The sequence below is a fragment of the Theobroma cacao genome, chromosome 3, assembly GCF_053813885.1.
Source record: "Theobroma cacao isolate CCN51 chromosome 3, ASM5381388v1, whole genome shotgun sequence".
NCBI lineage: Eukaryota > Viridiplantae > Streptophyta > Magnoliopsida > Malvales > Malvaceae > Theobroma > Theobroma cacao.
This window is the reverse complement of record NC_142641.1, coordinates 16064256-16091790: the sequence shown is the minus strand read 5'-3', so window position 1 is coordinate 16091790 and position 27535 is coordinate 16064256. Positions and strand designations below refer to the sequence as shown.

The 27535-nt window shown below is 31.9% G+C and overlaps 1 protein-coding gene across 3 annotated transcripts in view; it reads right to left on the bottom strand.

Moving 5' to 3' along the window:
• The window catches only part of LOC18604534 (tetratricopeptide repeat (TPR)-containing protein), a 37686-nt gene extending 11655 nt beyond the window's left edge, over positions 1-26031 (bottom strand). Inside the window, exons 1-6 of one of the 3 annotated variants that reach the window (XR_016025506.1) lie at positions 25392-26028; positions 25241-25290; positions 25054-25141; positions 24524-24640; positions 20239-20361; positions 15293-15448 (exon numbers count right to left, since the gene is read on the bottom strand). Coding sequence is in view for 2 of the 3 variants with exons in the window: in XM_088804960.1 (XP_088661086.1) it covers positions 20290-20361; positions 24524-24640; positions 25054-25141; positions 25241-25290; positions 25392-25820 (756 nt within the window). In the remaining variant the exon portion in view is untranslated. Of the gene's footprint in view, positions 1-15292; positions 15449-20238; positions 20362-24523; positions 24641-25053; positions 25142-25240; positions 25291-25391 lie in introns of those variants that run through there. The other 2 variants (XM_088804960.1, XM_088804961.1) reach the window with 2 other exon arrangements.
• Between the last annotated feature and the right edge of the window lie 1504 nt (positions 26032-27535).

Genomic DNA, 27535 nt, shown 5'->3' with positions numbered 1-27535 from the left:
CAATTTCAACATTCAACATTCATTGCAATCACATAATATTTTCTCTAACATTTCTATGGTATGTGTAAACATGTATACAACCACCGACTCATCAGCTCATGTGCACTCCCACAACGCACATAGCTGGAATCATCACCCACCGGTCATCAGCACATGTGCACTCCCACATTGCACATACCTAGAATCACCCGTCATCACCGGTATGTGCACTTCCACACCGCACGCGCGGTTACAATTATCACACAATATTATCATTCAAAGCATAACTTACATATCGCATAATATAAGAACACATGAGTTAATCACATTGCACAATTTCACAACGTAAAGACATTTCATTAAGGGCTTGTTCTCTGGCACATTTAAAGCAAAGGCAAATAAAGTTTTCAAATGATTCATTCGAACACGTGCATTTATCCCAAAACATTTTTAAATGCAAGTTCACTCACCTTAACAATGCCACCTAACAAAACTAGCACCTACAAGCTCTTAATCCAGGTAGTCCCAAAATACCATTAAAACCTATAATTGCCAATAAACAGTAATAGCTTCAAATATATCATAATTTAAACTTAATAATTTAATTGGCATACACTTGATAAACTACATTATAGCCTAATTTTTAACATAGAATTCTAGTCTAATTCTCAAATCCATCATATAGACTATTTCAATTTAAAGGTTCTTTACCTTAATGAGCTTGGAGGCATAAAGATCAATAAAAACCTAACACTTCCAAGAAAAAGAATTTGAAGAAATTAGGAAATAAAATCTGAAAATATAACCCATAAGTTTATAAATTCCAAGAGTTGAAAATATATACCTTTTAGCCTTAAAATGGAGATTTAAGGTTGAAAATTTAAATGTTGGTGATGGTGGAGTAGAAATAGAAAATAAAGGAAAGAAAGAGCGATTTTTCCTTCTCTCTCCTAGGGTTTGGTTGTGCTGAAAATGGTGTTAGAAGCTGCAGGTTTGGTGCCCAAGAAGTTAGGAGAAGAAAGAAGTAAGAAAAGAAAGGAAAGGAAAAGAAAACAAAGAAAAGAAAATGAAAGAAAATTGATTTTTTATGGTGGAGGGAGAAAATGGCGTTAGGTGGGTGAAGAAGAAGAAGAAGATATCTTTTGGTGAATATAAGAACCGGTTATGGCTGAAAAAGAAAAGAGTCAAAGCTTCCTTTGGAAGCTTTAACTAATCTAATGATAAAATTACCATTTTAGCCTCCAAGGTTTTCACCCTTTTTAATTAAGTCCTTCCACAATCTTTTAATTCCAATTTCTTCCTATTTTTTCTTCCTTAACACTTGTACCAATAAAATATCAATTTTATACTTCAACGCAGTATCACTATAATATTTAAATATTTACTTACCACATTAGCTTTATTTAATAAAGACACGCAGACCCCATTAACGTCATTTTTCTTCGAAATTTCCTCGTTCTTCTTCTCCCCCACTTAGATTGACCATATACTCCTTCTTCATGGAAAATTTTGACATTGAATAAAATATTAATATTTTAATAATATTTTATTAATAAAATATTATTTTATTCTAAAATTTTTCACGTGTTTCCTTGACACCCAAAATGTCTTATTATGCCCCGATTCACATCCGAATCACTTTTTATCTCGCTAATTCATCCTCAATAAAAATATTATTATTCAATTGTTATTTCTTCGCGTGTGAAATATTTTTCTCCAAACTATTCCTTTCACCTTTCATTACTTTTAAACATTTTAATTAACCTCAATTGGCATCCGATAAGCTTTATTAGCCACCATATCAAAGTATGAGGTATTACAAATTCCTCCAAAATCGAACCTTCCTCTAGCTTTTCTTCTTTCTCGTTTCTTCCCTCTTTTTACTTTCAAAATCGATTTTCTTTCTTTTTTCTCAGAGGTGCGATTTTTCTCAAAACCTTGCCTCACCCTTCATTTCCTTATTTATTCCTCACTTTTCATTGGACCAATTCATCCCCCACTCAAATTTCATGCACCAATTTCCTCCCTTGTTCATTGGCCAATTATCTATTCTCACTTAACTTTTCCATCCGCCACCTTCACTATCCCATCTTTTCTTCCTTTATCATTTATTTCATGCACCACCTTATTCCTCCAATCTTATTTCATGCACCACCTTTATCTTATATTTTATTTGGTCATTCATTAATCTATTTAAGTCACATGCATCCCACATTTTTTCTTTCCTCATTTGGCCACCTAATGCACCAATCTCTTTACATGCAAATAGATTTACTCTTATTCTTCCTTTTACTTCATATGGGGAGGGTCCCACATGTTCCCCACTAACCTTCTCCTTTTTGCATGCTATAATTTGTATGTGATAGTAAACCTACATGCACATTTCATTATCCCACATTTCCTTATTATCTCAATTAATTCTCCATTCCTTCCAAACTCACATTTGTTATCAATGCTTATATCACTAAAATTCCACTCATTAAACTAATATTCTAGAACCAATAAAATAATATTTTATTCATCAAATCATCAAGATCATGTTATAACTCCCCCACTTAAGTTCAACACATAGATTATGTGAGTTTGTCCACCACTCACAATAGAAATATTTTGATATTATTTTAATAATATTTTACTAATAAAATATTATTAAATTCTAAAATTTTTCATTTAACTTCAAATGTCGAAATTGTAGATAAGTCCTCAAATTTTTTCCTTATTTATCATTTGACCCTCTAAACTTTTCATCCTTTACAATTTGCTCCTTCAAATATTTCTTCAATTTCAATTTCCTTCTATCTTCCTTCCTTTACACTTGTACAAATAAAATATCAAATTAACACTTCATCAAGGTGTCACTATAATATTTAAATATATACTTCCCTGCTTAAACTTTATTTAATAAAGGCACGCGAGCTCCACTACCATCGTTTTTTTTCAAAATTCTTTCTTACTTCTTCTCCTCCACTTAGATTAGCCATATAGTCCTCTTTCGTGACTAATTTCAACAACAAATAAAATATTAATATTTTAATATTATTTTATTTCAAAATTCTCCATTTATCTTATCAGGTCCCAAAGTGTCTTACTTTTTCCTAGTTTACTTCCAAAATGCCGTTTAACTTCGCTAATTCATTCTCGATAAAATATTATTATTTTATTATTTTCTTGTGTACAAAATATTTTATTTCAAAATATTTTTTTTACCCATCACCGCTCTTTGGCACTTTAATTAGCATCCATTGACCCTTCGTCTTGTCGATAAAGTCATATTGACTTATAAACGAAGGTACAGGTTGTTACAAATAAGTGACGCTGTTTCAGAAAAATAAAAGGAGAAAATGGTATTTTCTCATCTAAAACTATAAATATGACACATTTTATAAGGGTTGGCAACCCTCAATTGTATTTTTTCTAGGTAAGCACTTCTTAAAACCCTTTCAACTCATTTTTACTTCAAATCATCATTTTTAATGGTTTAAAGCTTGGTTTGTAATTTTGATGGCAAAGGATCTATTTTTAAGCTTTGAAATCTATAAAGCTCATCTTTTTAACTTTGGAATAATTGTTTTAGTGCCTAGAAATTTCTATTGATTGCTAAAGTTCAAGGTTTTGTGGTTTTCCTAAGCATCCAAGCTCACCTAAGATAAGGATAAAGGATTTATATGTACCTACGTATTTCTAGTTAGTATAACAGTGGGTTTAAGTTAGAAAATTAGATTTAGCTAAACCCGAGTAGTTTTGAAAGTGTTGGAAGCTATTATTACGAAATTTATGTGAAATACCCCATACTTTGATATGGTAATAAATAAAGTTGATCGAATGCAAATTGAGGTCAATTAAAATGTTTAAAAGTGATAAGAGATGAAAGGAGTAGTTTAGGATAAAATATTTCACAAGTGAAAAAATAACAATAAAATAATAATAATTTTATTGAAGGAGAATTTGTGAGATAAAAAGCGATTTGGAAGTCAAGTGAGGCATAATAAAGTATTTTGGGTACCAAGGAGACAAGATAAAATTTTTAGAATAAAATAATATTTTATTAATGAAATAATATTAAAATATTAATATTTAGCCGAATATCGAAATCAGTCAAGAAGAAGGATCATATGGTTGATCCAAGTGGGGGAGAAGATGACAAGCCCGACTCTATAAAATATTTGTCATGACATACATGTGATGGATAGTATGTTTACTGCTAAGAGAGTCTCGAAAAATTTACAAAAGTCGGTATTGTACCTAGAGGTACAACAAAGTTGAGTTAAACCTTGAACTAGATCAAATAGAGAATTCATGATGAAATTCAGAATTTTAAAGTCCTAGAATTGTTTAATATGGTAATTCAGAGTTTGAGGTCCGATTTGGAGTCAATCCGGAAAATTGACCGGTTAAGGGCAAAATGGTCATTTGCCACCTGGGGATAAAATGGGAATTCTTAGAAAAGATTTTTGGCCCCATTTGACTTATTGGAGTAAGATTTGAGGTTTAGAAGTGAAAAATTTTAATTTTGGTATAATTTGGAGTAAAAGGGTAAAATGGTAATTTTACCATCCAAAATCAAAAATTTAATTTTTGAAAGGATTTTGATCAAATTTAATTATTTGGAGTGTGAAATGAGTATGAGGAGTGAAAATTATGCATTATGGCAAATTTTCAATTTTTGGGGTAAAAATATAATTTTTGAAAAGTTCGGGGGTAAAAGTGTAATTTTAAAAAATTTACTCCACCAAAACTTTGGAAAAATCTGGAAATTTCACTTAAGAATTGGATAAGTCAAAGGGAATGCATGGTGGAAAAAGTAGGACAAGTGGATGGCTAGAAAAAAAATGAATTAATAAAATATTTAAAATATGAATAAAATAATATTATTTCATTAAACAATAAAAAGGCATAAAAAAATCAGCCCATAACCCATTCTTCTTCTTCAACATTCGGCCAAGCAAGAAACAAGAGAGAGAAAGGAGAAAATAAAACCCTAGCCAAGAAATTTAAAGGGAAAATAGGTGGAAATTCAAAAATCAAGAAAAAAAAAGGTAACATTTCTTAAATTTGTCTTGTGCTTTACCTTTTCCATGCATTTCCCATCATTTTTCATGGTTGAATCATGTGATTTGAGGATGATTTCAATTCTGGTCATATGGGTTTAGAGAGAGAAAGTTGTTAGATAAATTTGATTTTGAGCTATGTTAGTGTTTAGTGTTAGTTTAGCATGTTTATGAGTAAAACAACAAGAAAAATATTTATCTTCTCCATGAATTTCTCTAGGCCGAATCTAGCCAATGGTATGTGAGGATGAGGTTGACTTTATTTTAAGAGAATTGGGTGAAAAAATGATGAATTATGAGGTTGAAAATTAAATGGGAATTTTTGGTGCAATAAATTGAAATTTTTACCCATTAGGGGTAAAAGCATAATTTATAGTCCGGACTGATAAATTGGACTAAATTCACAGTCATTGAGGTATTGTGGATATAATTGGATAATTGAAATTGAAATGGATGGAATTGGAGTCGAATTGGGGATTTTAGGAATTTACACCGTGTATAGGCGAGTTAGGTCAGACACCGCAATTAAGCGATTGTTTAAACATTTCAAATCCTATCTAGTGCATACGCATGGATAAGAGCCTGAAATAATTTATGATAAATTGACACAATTTATTGAATTTTGTGTCATAGATTATGGATAGGTGGTGAGTCAATTGTTTCGGGTAATAGACTGCACCCAAGGGCGGAAGATAGGAGTATTTCTACTCCTAATACTATGAGTAAACTTATTATCGTCTTAATTATCTAGAGTAGTTTTATACAACTGTGTGATTTTATAAAAAATGGGTTTAAATGGTAAATTGCTATGTTTTAAGAGAAATTGTAATTTTATAAAATGATTTTATAAATTTTCTGAAAAATCAAATATTGGTTTTGAAAATAGAGTAATTGGAGACTGCCTGCTTGTGTTGCAAATTTATGGTTTTGAATTGAATGGCTTATGATAATAAATGAGCATGAATGGCTAAACTGATTTTGGTGTTAGAATTATTTATACTATGTATTCAGCCTTGAGAGGCTAAGTTGCGATAAATTGCCATGTCATGCTAGAATGAATTTTATTGATTGGTGGATTATATATTAATTATTTACTGCAGAGGGGGTTCTGTGGACCAGCCTATTAGAGGGGCACGGTAAACTCCATTATATTATTACCTCGAACGGAGAGGCGCGTAGGGTATCTCCTGGGGTAAAGCTTAGGGTTCACTTCATGCCAAACCACCACGTGAAGGGGAACTCAGCCAACGCCAAGGAACGGCTGTATTTTTCTCAAACTAAAAATATATTTTAAGTATATACAAAATTTTAACAGCCTTGGCGGACTCGGTTGGATGCCCTACGCAAGGTATCACCGAGTATGAGTTTTGGCATGAGCCAAAGTTTTAAGAAATTCATAAGCCAAGTTGATTACTCGATTTATATGGATTGATTTTATTTGGTTGAAATGAACTGAAAGGTAATGAAATTACAGTATGATGACTTGTTTTAATCGTCTCAATTTACTCGGCTTTAGATACTTTAGATGGTATTTGTTTACTCACTGGGATTATAAAATCTCACCCCTTCTTCCTATACATTTTTCAGGCTCAGGACAGTTTGTAGATAGTCGAGTAGGACGAGAACTAAGCTTGGAACTGCATTTTAGAAAGTAAGAGTTCACAGTCTTACATCCTCTTGGTCAATTGGAGCCCACGTGTCATTGCAGATCAAAACTTATATTTTGGTTATCTGTATTGCTATTCATACAATTTTTACTTTACTTACATGTGAGAAAAAATTATTTACGAATATTTCTATAAAAATTTATTTTATGAGAAAATAGAATATTTGATTGATTATTTTTGAATAGTACTAGTTATTAACAATTTGCTTTCAAATGAACGTTTTAGATACTTAATTTGTTTTAAAATCATTAAATATATATTTTCTGCTTACCTACTACATTTTTAGCATGTTTTGAGATTTTTGACGAAAAATTACGAAAATGTCTCTATGAGCCAGAAAATAATATTTTATTGTTCTTATTTGAAAATGACTTACGATTTTTTTTAAATGCGAGATTTAATAATTGTTGCTCACCGGAGAGATGCGAAAGTTGATGCTAAGCCTTGCGAGGTTTCGATCGGCATTCGGGGTGAAGAATGTCTATCGAGGCCTCGTGGCGGTTGTCACGGGCCTGATGGGGAGTTCCGGGTCATGACATTATGAGTCTAGATAATGACTGTGATGATTATTCAATGTTAAAAACACTTGAAAACTCCACAAATATCGTCAAAGTGAATTGTGATTGGAGCTAGGGATCAATTCTCCAATTAAGTGATTGGATACACCATTTTCAAGCTATTTAATATGTAAAGCTAGCATGATTTCTATGGAAATGATTATTTATGCAAGTTGAATGATATCTTGGAAATGGTTTGACGAAGGTTTGAGTTTTCAAGAATGAAAACGGCTTTCTAAGAAAATAAAGTTTTAGTGATTGTGATTTGAATGACACAAGGATTTTCAAATTGTTTACTAATCTACTATATATGTAAATATTCTACTATGTATTAGTTTTCAACAAGGGGCGACAAGCACTTTATTGTATGAAGCACTTGGTTTCTCCGATCTGTAGACAAGTTTGGGTACGAGATATTATTTATGTTTAAGGCATGTATGCTATTATGTAAATGTTTGCCATGTTGAAGCATGTGATGCATGATGGATTAGACAATGTCATTTCTGTCTAAGATTGCAATGTTTATGTATATAATGTATATTCCATATACTACATGAGATGATTGAGAAAGCATGATAAATGCCATGAGATTATGCATACAATGTATAATCCATATATTACATGAGATATTGAGTAGGCATAAGAAATGCCATGAGTTGTGTATATGATGTAAAATTCTATATTCTTTATGAGATGAGCTAGCATGTATGTGATGGACATTCCACATACCCAATGATATGAATATGAGTACTTGATTTGAATGAGCCATAATTCCACTTTCACGATATGTAAGTGATGACTTCACTCCTATGATGCATCATAAATGTTCAAGGTACAATGGAATTATATGTCATCAGCCCAAGATTGATGGGGGTCAAACCGTCAATGTGTGAGTTTAATGTTAATGAGATGATGTCGATTGTTATGAATGATATGTTGCATGTTAAGTTTATTTGAGTAATGTTTATGAATAATTCTCTATGATGGCCTACAAACATGTTTGGTGAAAATGACTGAGCTTTAAGAATAGTCCTAAAAGGTAAAATGACCTAAGGAATGGCCAAAAATGCAAAATTTTGTCTATAAAACAGAGTTTTAGAGGTTATCCATCGATTCATGTAAAACATCTATTGTTAGATAGCAAACAAAATGCAACAAGAAGCATTCTACTTCAAATCTATCGATAAATGTTCATCATCTATCGATAAATGAGTCATAGAATTGTATGTGTTAACTTGTTTGAATGTTTTTCAAAGGCGGAAAGGTTTCTAAAAGTTATCTAAACTTGTTTCCACGCAAATGCTATTTAAATTGTGTTTAAATACCATGTTTCATGAACCTTATGATTAAATTGTTTATGAATGGCATCACATTACAAGTGCATGTTTACGAGATACTCTTATCCCCTGGCTTGTCCCCTTCTCGCATCCACTCACAGAGTCTTTGTGACTCACACGTTATTTTCACCATTTATTTTGTTGCAGATCAGTGATAACACTCTTGATAGTAGCCAGTGTCACAAAGATGTGATTTGTTCCTCTTTTGGTAAGTGATTTAGTAGCCATTTGCAGCCTAGAGGTCGAGTCATGTTTCGCTGACGAGTCGATGTTTACCTTATGTTTATGTTTACGAACTATGAACATGTTTATGTTAATGTTGCCCATGTTAGGCATTTTACATTGATAATATTATGTACAAAATTATGATGATGGCTCGAGAGCCTTTATGGACACCGTAGGGTGTTGGTGACAATTAATGTTATTGTGCATTATGACAGTGGCACTTGTTAACATATGTGAAATGCTTGAGTTTACACAATTAAGTTGAGAAGTTCTTTAATTGTATAATAAGTTTTATGAATGTATACTTAATGATATTATGTTAATGGATCTTATAAAATGCTTTCGTATGTAATGATGAATGTTTATGACAAGAGACTTGCTTAGGCCTAGCAAGTTATGCTCATTTGGGTCCATGCGCTAGTCACGGTCCTTCTAGGAAATGGGATGTGACATACAAAATGAAAGGTATCGATTCTTGTGACCTTAAGTGCTGCTTTAAGGCAACTAACAACTAGTTTTTCCATTTAATGCACCCCAACAACTCTAAAACGCTTTCCTACTATAACTTGAAGCTTTTTACTACATTTATAAAGAGAGAAGACTTTAAAACACAATTGATCAATAAGAGAGCAAGCTTTAAACTTAAAATTCCTTTTTATTCTCTCCCTAGCATTAAAGTCTTCACTTGTAATCTTCATTGAGCTTTATCTTCTATATCTTTCATTTATTACCTTAAAAATTCTTTGTACTCATTAAGCTTGTCAACCTTAAAGAGACATTCTAACTCTTATATTTCTCATCATTGTACTTGAGTGTGGTTATACCATAACTTTTAAAATATGGTTGTGTGGTTATACCTTAACTATTAAAAAGTAGTTGTCACAAGAAAGATAAGCTTAAGTAAAACTACCAAGAGGGAGGGTGAATTGGTTACAAAATAAAAATTTCTCTTTTTTCGAAAAGCTTTAAAGATGAAGAAGAAATATGAGAAAATAGGACAGCAAAACAAAGTATGAAATAAATGAGTAAAGAGCAAAATAATAAAGAGTACTTAATAGGATTTTTACTGAGGTTCTTCCTTCCAATACCAACATCCTCTCCGCCAATAGCACAAGGAATTCGAATCCACTATCAACTTGCCCTTTCAACAGGATCAGGCATAACCTTTACAACATGCCTTTTACCAAGATCAAGGGTAACCTTTACCAAGACACTACCTTTTTCAAGTTCAAGCATAACCTTTACACAAGATGCAACCTTTTCAAGGATCAGTCTAAACTCTTCTGCCTTTTGATTGGACATATAACCAATACAACAATGCTTTCTCAAGAATCTCTAACTTAAAACCTCTAACGAGGCTGATAAGGAAGTTTAGGTTCAAAAAGATGACAGCTTTCTCAAAAGATATGAATGATAAATGAAAGTTTAAGTTCAAAAAGTATCAACTGAATAATAAAAATTTGATCTTTTGGTTATATTCTTTCTCAAAGATAAGACTTTTCTACTCATAACATTTTCTCTTGCTTTTCACTCTTTTCTTCTTCAAAGATGATTCAAATTTGTTTAGGTTCCTAGCTTTAACGTTCTCAAGGTAGGTATTTATAACCTCTATGATTTCTTCCCTGTCAAAGTGAAATTTGAATTACTTTTTGTACGTTTCAGCCAACTTGCACAATTTTGTCACATATGGAGAATCGATTTGTTACTGTTGAGTTGTCAGTTCTTCATAAAGTCTAGAGCTTTCTATCTTTGGAGAATCGATTCTTTTATTTTGAGATGTCGTTTTTTTGTAAAGTTTAGAGCTTTTTGTCTTTGAGGAATTGATTCTTCTATTTTGAGATATTAGTTCTTCTACAACTTGGTGCAAAGGTGACACCCTTGTAATCTTGAAATATCGATTCTTCTACCTTAAGGTGTTAGTTCTTCACTATGGTTTGGCACTAACATTTGAATTTGAGCTTGATTTTGGCACTCCAATCTTATCTAGTTGTACCATCTCTTTCTTAGTAACCAAGTTTCTGAATCTTACTTTTAGTGCTTCAAGAACAGATATCTTCTCCATGTAGAATCAATTCTTTCTTCTTTGTTTTCGCTTTCTACATTCTATCCCTCTAAAATCGATTCTCTCTCTAAAGTGTCGATTCTTCACAAATCTCGAAACTTCTATGTTCCAAGAATTGACTTCTTCTTTTCTCATAATTGATTTTTTATTGTTGATCTCTACTTAAGAACTAACTTCTCTTTCTTTAAAATCAATTTTTCTTGTGAGATAGAAATGAATTTTGTTTTCTTCTCATTTAAGAATCAAGTCTTTCTTTTGAGAATTTGATTCTTAGGCTGGCACTTTGAATTTGAAAACAAGAAATCTTTGGAGAAACTAAAAGACATTTCTTTAAGTTCAAGAGCATGATCAATCATATTCAAAGCATGTTCAATTAATCTTAGCATTTCAATATATCTTTCTCTTAAATTCAACTTCAAAACACCTTTGAGGATTTTCTTCATATATAAAAGTATCTTTCCTTCATTTTCAAAGCTCATTAAATTCAATCAACTTTGTCATTTCAAAACAAGAATAAATTTAATAGTCTCTTTTTTTTTAATATGACAAATTTAATAGTTAAATTTGCTTATTGAAGAAAACTCCCCCTGATATTATGCTCAAGATTTCAAAACATTTTTCTCAAGTAAAGCTCCCCCTGAATTTGTGCCTTTTTAAAAAAAAATTATATTTGAGTTTAAGAGCACTTCTGAAATCATTTTGAAAAATCCAACCATAATAAAAAGTTAAGCTTTGCAAATTTACTCACAATATTCTCCCTTTTTTTGTTATATCAAAAAGGAACAGAAAATAAAGTGTAAGAATAATAGGAAGAAAAACTCAGAGAAAAATAAAGTATTAATAGCACAAGTTAAGTATAAAGATCAAATGTCATTTAAGAACAAATCATATAGACATTCCTAGTAAGCGAGTTCAATCAATCATCAATCAACAGAAAGAGGATAAGTAAAAATAGATATTTCATTAAATAAATAAATATACAGAATATCAATTTCACTACAATCAAATTTGAACAAAACAAAAATGCATGCAAGTGTTAATGCAAATGTCTATGAGTCAATATCAGTGTTAGATTCTGAGCAATCAAGATTGTGGATTATACTAGAATTTGTCTTGTTCATTCTATCATGAAGCTTCACTTGATTATGGGCTAAGTCAATCTGATTCTGCACCAATGGTTTCACTCCTTCTTCTAGTTTGGTCACTATTAGTTGCAGCTTCTCAATTGAATGACAACAGTGATCAAAGAAATTTTGGAACTAAGGAACAAACTTTGAAATTGCATCCTTAATCTTTTGCTCAATTCTCTCAAGGTTCCATTCAACCATCCTCCCTTGGATTTCAACCTTTGCACTCAAAAATTCATGTACACCTCGACCCATATGCATTGTGCTGGATTGTCTGGATGGCCTTTGAGTAATCTGTGGAGTGGCTATTGATGAAGCAACAATGGTTGGAGCAAATGGAGTTTTGGTGCTGGTTGCTCAATTTCTATTCTTTCTTGAGCTCCATCTTTTTTGACCCAACTATTTTGTTCAGCATGGTATTCAGACCCCATTCTCCCAATAGTATTCTTTTCCAAGAACTTAATCTTGTTCTGCATTTTAGGTTTATAATTGATGATGTCTATCTTTAGCTCCTCAATTACTTCACAAATAGCCATACTTAAACCAAATTATTTCTTGCCCCTCGAACTAGATATCTCATGTCTCTAAAAAAGAATTGAGCAAGAGCTATAAGTGTTTTTCTTTAAATGTGGTACATGAACCACATTTCCTCAAGTGTCACTAAGACATGCTCTATTCCAAAAGGCCTTATCTTGTAAGCAACAATTAGGTGCAAAATTCTATCATTAAGACTAAGCCTTGAAACACTATTAGGGAATTTGGCTATTGTGACTGGTCCCACAAGAAACTCTGCATTCAATTCTTCTTTTGATATGGCATTTTCTTCACCCATGAAGGTTATTACATTCTTGCTTTGGGGTTTTAGCTTCAACACCTTTTGAAGCAGCGAAAGTGAGATAACATATGACCCTTTAGACAATGAAGTAAAGAATGACTCATCATGACTAACAACTAGAACTCAAGCAAATTTGAAAGTAACAAGCTTTTTAAGAAAGTTTCAATCTTTTGATTCTTATAAGCCTACTTTTAGAGAAAGAATATTTCTTCAAAAAGAAAAGATTGAGAAATCTTAACTTATGAAAGGCTTTAAAGACGAAAAATATAGTTTTAAAGAGATTAATAGTTTCTTAACTTAAAGCGCAAGAGTCGGTTCTTATGTGATAATAATCAATTCTTTGTGCCTTAACTTTTCAAGAGTTTTACGATTCTCTTTTATAATCAATTCTTGAGTTTCGAAAGGTTGATTCTTTAAATTCCTAAATCATTTCGAAAACCATTTTGTATTTGAAAAATTGATTCTTCAAAGGCTAGAAGTTGATTCTTGAACTTTGTAAATTAGAAAAACAAATATTTTTTTATCCAAATCAAATACAAGAAATCTTCTAAGAAGAATTAAGTTCAATGCACATCGTTGTTTGTTTTGAATCATGCATGTGCATGGAATGATATGCAAATCTTATTTAAGCAACTATTATGTAAAAAAGATCATCAAAACATCAATCATTCAAATAATGAGTTCAAGGAATTAATCTTTACTCTGAATGTAATTCAGAAATAATTATCAACTAACTTTAAGTTATGATCTATGTTATTCAAACAACAGTAATCAATCAACCAAAAAGTATTCAAACAGTCAAAAAATCATCTTTCATAGGCAAATTATTCATGGAATAGATAAAAAGTAGTTCTCGCCTTTAAACAAAGGAGGCCATATTATAGGTTGTCCTTTACCAATTAAGTTTGAAGATGCTATTACGGTTGCTTTAAGCTTTTTGTTTAAGATCTCTCAAAGATGGTTAAACTTACAAAACTTGGAAACCTACTCTGATACCAATTGTTAGAAAGATACGCTTAAAGTAAAACTACCAAGAAATAGGTGAATTAGTTGTGAAATAAAAATTCTCCCTATTTCAAAAAGCTTCGAAGATGAAGTAAAAATATGAAAAACTAGGTGTTAGCTTTATTCTTATATTGAAATGACAAAATTGATTGAACTTAACGCGCTTTGAAAATGAATATGAAGAAAATTAATCACTCTACTATATAGAGTTATTTTGTCACATTTTGAATGCTAAAATCGCTAAGTCCTTGTACTTTTAAGTTGGTTTAAGTTTGCTTTCATATTTTTTTATTAATAAGTTTAAAGCATGTTGAACTACTCTAATGTAAGTAATTCTAGCTCATTTTCATATTAAAAATCCTAATTTGAGCCATCACTGATTAAGTCTTTGTTTTGGAAGGCTCTCAAACAAGGGCGGAGCTAGCCAATTTTTGTTGAGGGGGCCAAAGATGAAAAAAAATAAAAGCTAAAAATTTTTAAAACTAATATGTTGAATTTAACCAACGATCAAAATATTCATAATAAACAATAATTTTATATAACATGTAAATAAAAAACCAAAAAAAAACTTATAATAATTACCTAAGACGATGTTTCCTAGATTCAAATTCATCAATTATTGACTCTGTATTGAAAAGATTGACAATATCTTTCTCAATATAAACAACTAAATTATATGCAAGAAACTCATCATCTATTTGTTTTGGAGTTTTGTTTTCACAATTTGCATTGCTAAAAAGGCTCTCTCTGTAATTGCTGTAGAAACCGGAATAGTCAAAATAAGGCGAATTAATCTATCAATCAAGTGATAATTCTTTAACTTTTCTATTTCTGCTAATCTCTGGCACAATTCAGAAGGTGTCTTAATATCTTCAAAACTTTGATGATGAGGTATATCGAGCTCGTAATGCCTTAATTGTAACCTCAAAATAAGCCTTTCTTTTTCTGTGAAATCCTGAGAATAAAAACTCTGTTAATTTGCAGATATTATCAATATTGAATGATTTGTAATTGTTATTAAGATCCAAAGCAGTGCTTAAAGTTAAAAGTTCCACAGCTTGCTCATTGAATTTCGAATTCAATTCTTGTAACTGAGTATCTATTGTCACTAAGAATATATCAACTCGATAATGATGCTCCTCAGCTAGATATGGTTGACGAGATCGACCTCTGCCAAAGATATATCGTGCACCCATGTCAAGAATTTCTATCTCATATTTTTGATAAAATTTTTTTACATTCTCAAGTAAATTAGACCACCCATCATCTCTCAACTTATGAAGGAGTGATTTTGTAGTAAAAACAAGATGAATTGCATTTAAAATATCTTAAGAGCGTAATTGTAATGCTTGGCAAAGAACATTAGTGATTCCCATGAACTCATACATCAAGTGTAATAAGAAAATAAATTCAAATGATACTAATATTTTACTAACAACAGAAACATCACCTTTTTGTGAATAACTGGCCCCTTCGTCAATAATACTTTCCACAACAGTGTAGGTTGCATCAAACATTCTCATCAAGCTACAAATAGAATGAAAGTGTGAGCTCCATCGAGTATCTCCAGCTCTTTGTAGAGTTCCCGCTTGATTTGCTCCTCTACCTGTTTCAAGTTCATCACTAGCAACCATATTTGCAATGTCAATTGCTTGAGCAGCTTGTAATTGATCATGTCTTTTAAAAGAAGTACTAACAATATTTACAATAAAAGTCAACTGTGTAAAAAATTTATGAATATGAACTACTTCTCTAGATGCTGCAACCAATGCTAATTGTAATCTATGAGCATAACAATGCACATAATACGCGTATGAACAATCGTTAAGTACCAAAGCTTGTAAATCATTCCATTCACCACGTATGTTACTAACACCATCATATCTTTGACCTCAAATACTTTCAACTTGAAGGTTATAACGAAAAAGAACAAACACTAACTCTTTCTTCAAAGTCATTACACTGGTATCACTAACATGTACAAGATCAAAGAAATGTTATTGAACAAAACCATCACAATCAACAAATCTCAAAATAATAGTCATTTGCTCTTTTTTAGACTCATCTCGAGCTTCATCAATAATAATACACAACTTAGCATTTCCTACTTCCTCTCTAATTGAATTTCTCACCATATTAGCCAAAATATGCAAAATCTCCTTTTGAACATCATTGGCTGTGTACTTAGCAACACGTGGAGCATTTTTCAAGACAAGCTTATGAACTTTGTCATTGTAAGATCTTAAGAACTTCAACATTTCAATGAAATTTCCTCTATTTTTTTAGAATGGACTTTCATCATGACCTCTAAATGCACAAGCTTGAAAAGTTAACCATCTTACACAATCTATAGAAGCCTTGAGCCTAAGCCGATTATTCAATATCTCTTTTGATGCTTGTCTTTTGATAAGCCTATCAATATGTTAGGATTTTTTCAATAAATTCTCACAAGATTTTATAGCAATATTATGTGGGGAACTTGGATTTTTCCCAACATGATTCAAAAGTAGACAATTTTCTTCACTATTTACTTTCTTCCAACTTCTGAAACCCTTTTTAATAAATGCATTTGAACCTGGACGATTCGAAGTATTCTTACCAAAAAGGTAGCATGGCAAACAAAATATAGCATCTTTGTCACAAGAATACTCTAACCAAGAAGGATATAATTCAAACCAAGAAGCTTGAAAACGACGAGGATGATCATCATCTGATAGAGGATACGTCTTAAGAATGGGTTGACATGGCCCACGTTTGAGATAAACACGATGAATTTCATCCCTTTGATTGATAAGAAATTCTCACATCATTGGTCATAATCTAAGATCAGGTTCTATATGAAAAGCATCGATTTCTTCAGGATTGAGCCTTGGACGTTTTGATTCGTACTGCTCTTGTTCATGGGTTGAAGTATTAAGGTTTGGTGGCTCAAGTGTAAGAGAATCATTTTAGCGATCTACCTCTTTTCTTTTAAAAAATTTGTCAATTGTTTTCAACTTACTCATATTTTAATCAAACCTGAAAAAAAAAAAAACAATATAGTCAACATTCAATATTCTTATTTATTTATATTTAAACTTAAAAAATAAAGCATAAAACTATGATGAATAAAATATAAATAATTAAATACGAAACACAAGATTTCATATAATAGTTAAATAATATAAATAAAAAGAAGAAGGTAAAAGAAAACTTTACCTCTTCTTAATTTTACACAATGGTGGTAGGTGATCTCTATCTTTCTCTGTCCAAACTCACAAACTCATAAATCTCTTTTGAAGAATAAAGTGTGTTTTAATGGTAAGTTACAAGAAAAGAGAAATAAAAATAAAAAGACACAAAAGAGAAGAGAAAAAGAAAAAGAGAAAGAGGTGTAGAGAAACTTAAATTAGGGTAAAGTTAAATAGGTTTGTGAGGTTGTTTGATTTTTTATTTATATTAATTATTAAATAAAAAATTTATTTTGAGTGGGCCATTAATAATATGACAGAAAATTACTGCACTTCAATTACTTTGAATGGAAACCCATGACAGAAATACGAAAAGTGTTATTTGTAAAGTTGAAATTGAAAGGTACTGCACTTCAATGGTGGAAGAGAGTTGAAGAGCAACATGCACGACAAGGTAAGCTTAAAATCAACACTTGTAAGCACATGAAAAGCAAATTACGAAAGCAATTCTTACCTTCTGATTATATTATGAAATTATATGAAGAGTTTCATTGTTTGAAGCAAAATAACATGATCGTTGATAAGTATACATCGGAGTTCAATAACCTATCAATTCGAGTTGGGTTAACTGAGAGTAACGAACAAATTACTTCTCGTTATCTTGCTGGTTTGAATCATTCTATTAGAGACGCGATGGGAGTAGTTCGTTTGTACAACATTGAAGATGCTCATCAATATGCTTTATCAGCAGAAAAAAGAGTTTCACGCTATGGTGCTAGAAAGGCTTTATATGGCACCAATTGGCAAAACGATTCTAGAGCAAGACAAAATTACCAAACATCCCAACAAAATTATCGAGAGGCTACCACAACCAATAAGATTAATAGAGGTGCAACCAATGTTGAAAATAACAATAAAGGCAAGAGTATAATGCCTTAAGGCTGACAAAACAGTTCTAGTTCTTCTACAAATAAAGGAGGCAGCAATTCCCATATTCGATGTTTTACTCGTGAGGAGAAGGGACACACTTCTTTTGCTTGCCCACAAAGAAGGGTGAACTTAGTAGAATTTAGGGAGGAATTAGAACCTATTTATGATAAATATGATGAGAAAATAGAGAAAATTGATGTGTATCCTATACAAGGTGAGTCCCTGGTGGTACAAAGAGTGATGACTACAACAATCAATGAGGAAGAAGATTTGAAGAGGCGAAGTATTTTTCGCACACATGTTGTTTGTGAGGGTAAAGTGTGTGATCTCGTTATTAATGGACGAAGGGTGCAAAATATTATTTCAAAAAAAGCAATAGACAAATTGAAGCTTCTTACAAGCAAACATCTTCATCCTTACAAGATTAGATGGCTAAAGAAAAGACATGGAATACCGGTAACTACTCAATGTTTGGTGAAATTCACTATGGGAGGTAACTTGGATGATGAGGCTTTATGTGATGTTGTACCAATGGATGTTGGTCATATTCTTGTTGGTAGACCTTGGTTGTATTATCACGATATGGACCATAAGACAAAGCTAAATACTTATTCCTTCTACATGTATAACAAGAGATATACTTTATATCTTCTTAAAGAAGAGACTAAGAAATCAACAACTTCAAGCCCCACAAGTAGCAAAATTGTTGGGTATCTATCTGTTGAAAATTTTGAAGTTGAAAAAGAATTGAAACAATTAAATCCAAACATCTATGAGGAGTGTATTAAGGCCAACTCGTAAGAGCCGAGTTTTTCTAACCACTGGGGACTGATGCAGGCGCATCAAGAATCCTATTTTATTTAGTATTTTTGTTAGCTTAGGATTTTATTTTCTTTATTTTATTTAGTTTGAGATTCTTTTTCTTATCTTTATTAGAATTTTAGTATTTTAAGTCTTCATTTAGAATTAGGATTACTATTTGATTAAGATTTATCTTAACTATTATAAATGGGTGATCTTAGATAGAAGAATATTATTATCATCTTTCGTTATTTTGAATATTTATTCAAGAGATTTCTTTAAAAAACCCAATTATCTTTTTATTGTTCCAACATAATCAACCATATTCTAACCTAATTATTGAGTTCTAATTGCCCTAAATCTTTCGGCTACATCATTTAACCTATGTAGAAGGCTCTCATTTATAGTAGTCCCACATAAATGTAAAAGGTAAAAATATTGAAGATTGTATAGGGAACAAATATAATTAATTTTTCAAAATATTTTGTAGTTTAAATTAATTGAATTAATAGAGGATACGTGGCATTTACCCAGACTATTCACAAATCAGAAAACTAGACTATCTACATAGAACAATTGCCCTTATTGCCAAAAGCTTTTTCTTTTATATATTTATATTAAATATAGTTAGATCATTCCACAACTCCGAGAAAGGCATCAAATCTGTCAAGATTAAGCAAGCAAAGCACCATGTAAAAAGTTAAAGTACTCAAGCTTTCACGTAAGAACTTGTGATTTCATTTGAAGTTTTGATTTCATTAATTCTCCGTTTGGGAACCTGGATTTGGGCATCAAAATTTGGATTTGGATTTTAAAATTCAAACTTTTTGTTCAGGGATTATATATGTTGGATTTGGATTTGCACCAAATTCAATCATGAATTTTAAATGGCCCAAGTAAAGAATCTAAAATTCTTTTAAAAGTGGGAATTTAACAAATTCAAGCCCTTTAAATCCATTCTCAATTTAACAAAGAAGAAAAGAAGTATTGGAATGGAGATGTTTGATATCAGATTTTTTTTAGTCTATTTGAAAGTTATAAAATAGTTTGGAAATGGATGTTTAATTTTGTTTGTTAACTGTTTTGTTCTTGTTTGTGATTTTGTTAGGTTACCAAGGAAATGTGAAAATTTAGAATGTTTTAATAAGTGAAATTCTTAATTATGCTCAACTAATCAATAGGATGCCTATTTTACTTGTTTAAATTAATAAAATTTAATTATTACCAAAAAAATAAATTTTAATTATTAATTCAAATTCAAAACCAAATCCAAATCCTAGTAACCCAAACAATGAATTTGTATTTGTTTAAAATCTTAAATTCCAAATTCTTGATCCATACAAGCCATAGATTTTAAATTCATAAATGTTAGACCAAAAGGTGTGAAATTCAAAATTCTGAAATCCAAATCCAAATTCAAATTCAGTTTTTCCAAGCCAACCTAAAAGAATTTAGACAAACAAAACATAGTTTAAAGGAAGAAGGGAAGTCAGACCTGGAAGTATCTGAAACAACATCACTTGTTCTAAATTCTTCTTCAGTACAATTACGTCTCTGAAATGGAGTCATGTGACATATTTATTGTAGCTAGTTTCTCTTCAAGTTTTGCTATCCGAATCTGCATTCAAACATTCAAAGAATAACAAATGTTTTCTAAAAGTTAACTCTGTGCGTGTGTGTGTGTGTGAAAAAAAAGGTCTTAACAACAAATAGATCTAAAGCCAAAAGCTTAAGACTCCATTTGGTTGATAGTTTGGTCACTTGCTCTTTACTTTTTGAATAGTTACTATAAAGAAAAATCAGAAGGTAAAAAGCACCAAATTAGGTTTAAAAGCATAATTATAAAAATAAATCCATATAGAAGTAAAATCATACATTTTGTTATCATAAAAAGTTATATACGTTATCTATAATCCTTCACAAATATTGTTTGCTTTTCTATTGAAATGTGCTTTTTGCTTCTAGAAAAAAATCAAGTAGCAAAACCAACAACCAAACAGAGCCTTATTCTACAAAAAAAAATGATTAAGATTGGACATCTTCTGCAACAACCCCAACTAGATTAGCCTGTTCTAATTTACACGTGCATGCATGTCCATGGAAGAACAAGATAGATAGTAGAAAACAAGAGAACGAATCTGCAGCAAGTTTAAAAATAGAAACCATAAATAAGGCATATAAAAGTCATTGGTGCGGCTCTATTGTCAAAACAACCTGTTTCACTTGCCCTTCTTCCGTTTTAGTTTTTACTTTCTTCTTTATATTCTATTTTTACCTTTTTTCATTATTTTATTTGGGTAGACACTCCTGTAACAATGTAGTTTTTTTTCGAATTAAATAATGCCATGCCTTGCTTATTTTTTTTTCATTTTGAGTTATCAAAGTTATCGCGTGTGCAACCATTGTCATGAGAGTGCCACCCCTTTCACTTGCACTTTTTTGTTCTAGTTTCTCTTTACTTTTCAATTTTATTTTTTCCATTATTTAATTTGTGTAATATCCCACTTCATTCAACTTTGTCCAGATAGAATGTTTCACATTTCACTCTGTTTTTTGCATTATTTATAAACTAGGATTATTAATGACATGCTATAAGTTTTAAATTTTTAATTCTATTTTTATTTACCTAAATACTTTATATATATGCTACATCATCAATGTTTCACTTGAATATATTATTATAAATGCATGCCTTTTAATTTGCATATTACTATTTATAAATATATGAAACCAAAAGAAAGGACATGGTTGAACATGACTAAGCCAATTTTTTTGACATGCGGCATTCTTTGATTTTTTTTTTTTTTTCATTTTTTAGTAGTAAAGGCTTCTCTAATATTTTCTCTTGTTTTATTTAAAACTTTTTTGGCACCTAGGAAACGGGGAGAGAGGAGGAGGGAGGAGACAAGGGAGAAGGAGAAGAGTTGGAGAAGAGACTAAGAGACTAGAAGAGAAAAAGGAAAAAAATGAAAATGAGAAAAATAAATAAGAAAAATGGACAATAAAGAAGTTATAACTAAACTTCTGCCTCTTGTTTAATGAAGAATGATGGTACTGACATTTCTTGTCATCATTGGTATTTTTTCACAACTAAATTTCTTTTTCCATTTTAATATGGTTCTTTTGGATATAATGTTGTTTTATACTTTAGTCAATCTAAATTATTTTATTAATTTATTAATATGTCTAAATTTCAATGATATGATACGTTTGTGGCCTCTTTGGTGTCGTGATTCTAATGTAAGTTAGATTTAAAGCACTTTGCAGCCTCATACAACATTATTTCCAAGTATAATAGTCTTAGACTGCTTTTGCTTCTGTTTTCCCCCCTCTTGATTGAAGTACATTCCTTTTAGTAATTAAATCTATATTTTGGACTTTAAATGGATACACACATGATCTTCAATATTTCTATTACTGCATTTAAGTTATTGCCTCTATTATAGTTTTTAATAAAGTATTGGAAGTATTGAAAGTGGCTTTTGCTTAACTTTTTGGGTCAGTTTTCTTGGTTAAACATATGAATGTATGTGCTTGATGATTTAAAACAAATTAGTTTAATCATATTTTTAGTGTTCTATTTTGTTATTGCGGAGCATTAAGATGAAATTACTGACCTCTGCAAGTATATTCTTTTTGTGGGGTTTGTACTAAAGTCCAGGTTTGCAGTAGTCCTACAACCTTGAAGATTTATTTGTGATGTACCAGCAAATATCATCTAACAATCCAAGGACAATAGACATCTTAACTTAAGTGAGAACAGAAATTTGTTTTTAAGATAAAGAACTGAATTTTATGAGGATTAGTTGTATTAGCCAAGAAGATATTCTGTATATATCAAAATGTTGGTATAATTTATTTTTTCCTTTCATTTTTGTTTAGTTAAACCATCCACCTGCATTAATTGTGGAGAATATATTCAGTATCTTTGAAAATAAAATACTATATTACTTGAAGGTCTAACTTGCATTTAAACTCCATGTAAGGCAGGTGCAATAATGCTACGTAAATACAGAAAAGCAAATGGTCGACATAATTTTCCCTTTCCTACATTATTCTCAGAGTTTTTAACAATTTGACTTGAATATAACTCAATCTTATATGTAAAACAACTGTAGCTTAATTGAAATGATCTCACTCTATAGCAAGGTCAATCTATTAAAATTATGATTAAATGTTATGCTATACGATGAGATCATGTCTTATAACAAGACCAATCTTTTAAACTTAATATTAAATCATATGCTATACGGTGAGATCAATTCTAATAGATATACAAAAACATCTTAAACATAAATAGCAATTTTTTTTACCCCATCTTTGGAAAATTAAAATAATATTTGCTGATATATCTAAGATTCATTGCCACTATATTTATAAATATAATAACCATTAAGTTTTAATAATTACACCTTACACTTATTAACCTACTGCGAAGTGCAAGGTAGCAAACTAGTAAACAATTAATAGTAAATTGAACATTTGTAATTTTTGGGTTGAGGTGTAAACAGGCCAGGCCCCGATAGGCTCAAGCCAGGCCTTATGCTCACTCAAGAGATGTAATAATGGTGGCAAGTGAGGAAATAATGGTGGTAGTAGAGAAAATGTGGGGGATATAATGCTCACTCAAGAGATGTAATAACGTTGGGAAAAGGAACTGCCTAAATTTGGTAAACTGGTATTCAAAACAGCATTGTTATTGAAGGAAAGCTAATATCAAGGAGAAGAAATACTAGTACTGATGGGAAAGCCGGTAAAGAACTACGTAGATACCAAAAGGTATAGAGAGAAAGTAGTGAAAGAAGTTTTGAATTGTGTTAGATGAAGGATTCACAAAGCTAAGAAGCTAATTGAGGGATCAACTTATTTAAGATTTTATTTTGTTACTTTATTGTATTTATGATGCTTAACTGTAGTATTTTATAGGGTTATTATATTTAGAATTTTACATTTATATTAGGGTTTAGTATCTTAGTTTGGTTTTTCTCCATCCTATTAGGTTTAGTTTTTAATTGAAGTTTTGTTAGTTTTCTATTAGAAGTCTTAAGCATTTTCTTTAAGCTCCTACTTGGAATAGGGATTCTAGTTTTTAGGGCTGGCAGGAGCCTATATAAATATTGACATGCTTTTTCTTTTGGAAGGTAGATTATTATGAGAATATTAGGTGCGATGCCTAGGTTTTCTTTATTTTGGTTGTGTGATGCAATCAAGGAACCCTAGATGTGAAGCTTAGGATCTTTCTTCCCTTTTTCTTTATTTACTTTTCCCTATTTTCTTAAGAATTTCAGATTATTATTATTTTAAGCCCTAAGCCTCCAAGCTGTTCTACATCAGTGAAGTTCCTGCTTTCAATTATGCAACGCAACACTTCTTTGTACCTTGGGAGGGACAAACAATGCAGCCAATGAGTAAATTACAGTTCATCCTATAATATATACGGCGTAAGGCATGTGAAGAGGTAACTAACTGTTATACTTAGCATCATAATTGAGAGTGTAAAAGGACACTGTTTGTTAAGTAGGAGCCAATGAGGTATTCTTAGCATTTCAAGGAAGGAACAACCTCTTAAAGTGGCTGCATATCAGCACACCAAGTCAAAACTTTCTATGACATCCCAGGATTTGTGACTAAATCAAGCATTGCCACTAATCCTAGATGAACTAAATATGATAACCTGAGACATCTACATGAATAATTGTTGAAAAACAAATCATATATCTTCAAAGTAAAACCTATTTATAGGCCAGGGATGCGATCAATTCAGTCAATGAGCAATATACCTTGAATGATTTGGAACGACGAATAGAAGGGTCTATTTCCAAACATGTTGAATATGACTTTTGAGCTGCATCGTATTGGTCCATAGCCAAGAATGCATCACCTTGACAAATATAAGCCTAAGAAATGAAAAAAAAAAAAAAAAAAGGGGTGAAAATATCCTGATGACATGCAAAGCACAATGGCATTTTGTTTATTACAATTTTTGTACCGGTGCGATTGTTCTCATTGATTGATAGGTTGTATAAGCAAGATTCAACTTTGAACCTCTTCCTTAAAATTAATTGTGGAATGACTGCAATATATGAGCACACATGGTAGGCACACAAATATGGATGCCAGAGCTGAAAACTTGCTATTTGTTAAAATGTGTTGACAAAACAAGCGCATACTTGCCTCCTAAATGGTACTTGCTTGAGCAAGAAAGGTCCCTTTTCTTAAGAAGCATAACTCATCTGAGAGTAAAAGATTCTTCCAAAGTTGTAATTACTTGCCTCTAAAATTTAAAATAAGAAGAAAGCAAATAGCTCACCCCGGCATAGTTGGGGGCTAAAGTCAAAGATTCGGCGGCATCCTCAAGAGCCCCAGAATAATTGTGGATTGCCAATCTAGCAACAGATCTGAATGCAAAACAAAATAAAAATGAATATATGATAAAAAAGAATTGACTCCCTTCACCAAAAAAAAAGAAATAGCTAGTACTTTGGATAGAATTAAACCTTTTTTTGTAAAGGATGTGAACGCCACCAAATGGTTTTAAATCTATAGCCTGTGTGTCGGAAACAAAGGAATAATGGTTTTTCATAAGTTGTTATTGATTGCTCAAGAAATGTCATAACTGATTGCCACTTTTGTTACATTTCTTTATACCTGGGAGAGCAAGCGCTCAGCCTTACTGAAATTGCCCTCATCAACTAGAGCCTCAGCTCTCATTCTCAAAGCGAGAGCATCCAGGCTAGTCTTACTCTTACTCTTGTTACAAGCATCACCAACGCCACCTCCGTGCCACAATCCAACCATAAGCTCCGCCGCTCCGGCCGCGGTGCCGCAATGCCCCACTATTTGGCCGTCGGGCAGCAGGGCCACGTTGGGCCCAGCACCGCAGCGGCCAAGGCAGCCGCAGGACTTCACGGAGACATCAGGCGGGGCCAGAGCCGTGAGGATGTGGAAGGTCTGCATGGAGCCCTGTCTCCGGCAGGTACGATTGGTGCACACCCTGATTTCTTCCACTTGAGCCTTGCTCTTTACAGGGAAACGGAGATGCGGAGGATAAGTTGAACTGGTAACCCACAAATGCATTTGATTCTCTTAAATTCGTTGCTTCTTGCTTTCTGTGTTTTTTAAATGCCCTTTGCTTTGCTTTTGCTCAGTGTCTCTCACTCAATCCTAATCAAGTAATCAACAGAAAAAGCTCCCCCCGAGTGTACCTCTCCCAACACGTTTTGATTACTCACCACCTGTTTGCTGGTAGGCCTACCTGCTAGTCCTCGTACTAAGATGAAATGTTCATTTTACTTCTTTTATCTAAATCTTATCATTGCAGTCCTTGTATTTTGAGAAATGAATCGAATTAAGCACAACTAGACTATAGCCCGTGCCTTGCACACGGTCTCTTTTTGCCTGTTTTTTTCTTTCTCTTTTTACCTCTCTTTTTCTTTCTTTAATGTTTTATTTTCTTTTCTTCTATGGCTTCCATGTGGTTAGAGAAAGAAGCCCCTTTTGAGACTTCTTTTGTCACAACCCAATCCCGCATCATGACTCGCGCAAGGATCCAATAAGCACAACCCACTAAACCCAAGCAAGCCTTCCTATATGAATCTGTACATTAATTCATCTATTATTCATATTTTTTTAAAATCTATGCTTAATAGTGTTTAAATGCTAATTTCTTCGAAGACAATTCGTAGAACCCAAGTAAATACTCGCACTGACATCATAAATTAAAATATATATAGATAGTTTGTCAAATGTATCTTAACAATTCACATTAAACATATATGTGCCTATACAAAAACCTTGACTGTTAGCGGAGTGACTCTAGACGTGGGTGTTAACATTTAGTGTCAATGCGACCTACCGAAAAATAGATAAGAGGAAGCACCTTGACCTAAGAATCCAACTACCTTCGAACCTCAAAACTAAAACATAAAGTTGAAAATAATGAGTATAAACTCAGTGAGTAAACATAAACAGGGAATAAGCAAACGATACGAAAAGATTTTTTAAAACACGATGCACTTATTTTAAAAACAATGTAATTTAGTTTAATTTCTTGTAAAGCCCTTAATTCAACCATTGATTATTTAATCCCTTAAGATGAAGGATTTATAATCTACAATGGAGTTGAAAAAAGTAAAAACTACATAAATATCCAATCAAGACAAGTAAAACAAGGGGTTTCTCGTTGTAGCAGAAAGGCATTCTATAGCATATAGTACAATCACATTTTTTATTTTCATAACTTGTCTATAGCATATATATATATATACACATGTACACCACCACCGCCTTACTCAGCTCATGTGCACTCCCTACACACACAAAGCAATATCATCATGTGCACTCCCTACACGCACATTTCATCATGTGCACTCCTTGCACGCACATTTTAATATTATCACACGCACTCCTGCCCACTTCATTGCCGGCATGTGCACTCCCACACTACACCCCACTGGCACCATCATGTGCATTCCCACACCACACGTACACGGTTATAGCTATTATATAGCATTATCACTCAAAGAATAACATATGTAAAACCCGACCCTATAAATACATGTCATGACATACATGCACTGAGTAGTATGTTATTATGCTAGGAAAGCACCTAAGAAAAGACGAAACCCGATATCGTACCTAACGGTACACTTGAGTTGATTTAACCTCGAACTAGTTCAAATAGGAATTGTATGATGAAATTTAATATTTTATAGTCCAGGAATGACTAAAAATTATTGTTCGGAGTTCGAGGGTTTATTTGGGGTAAAATTGGAAATTTTGATATTCAAGGG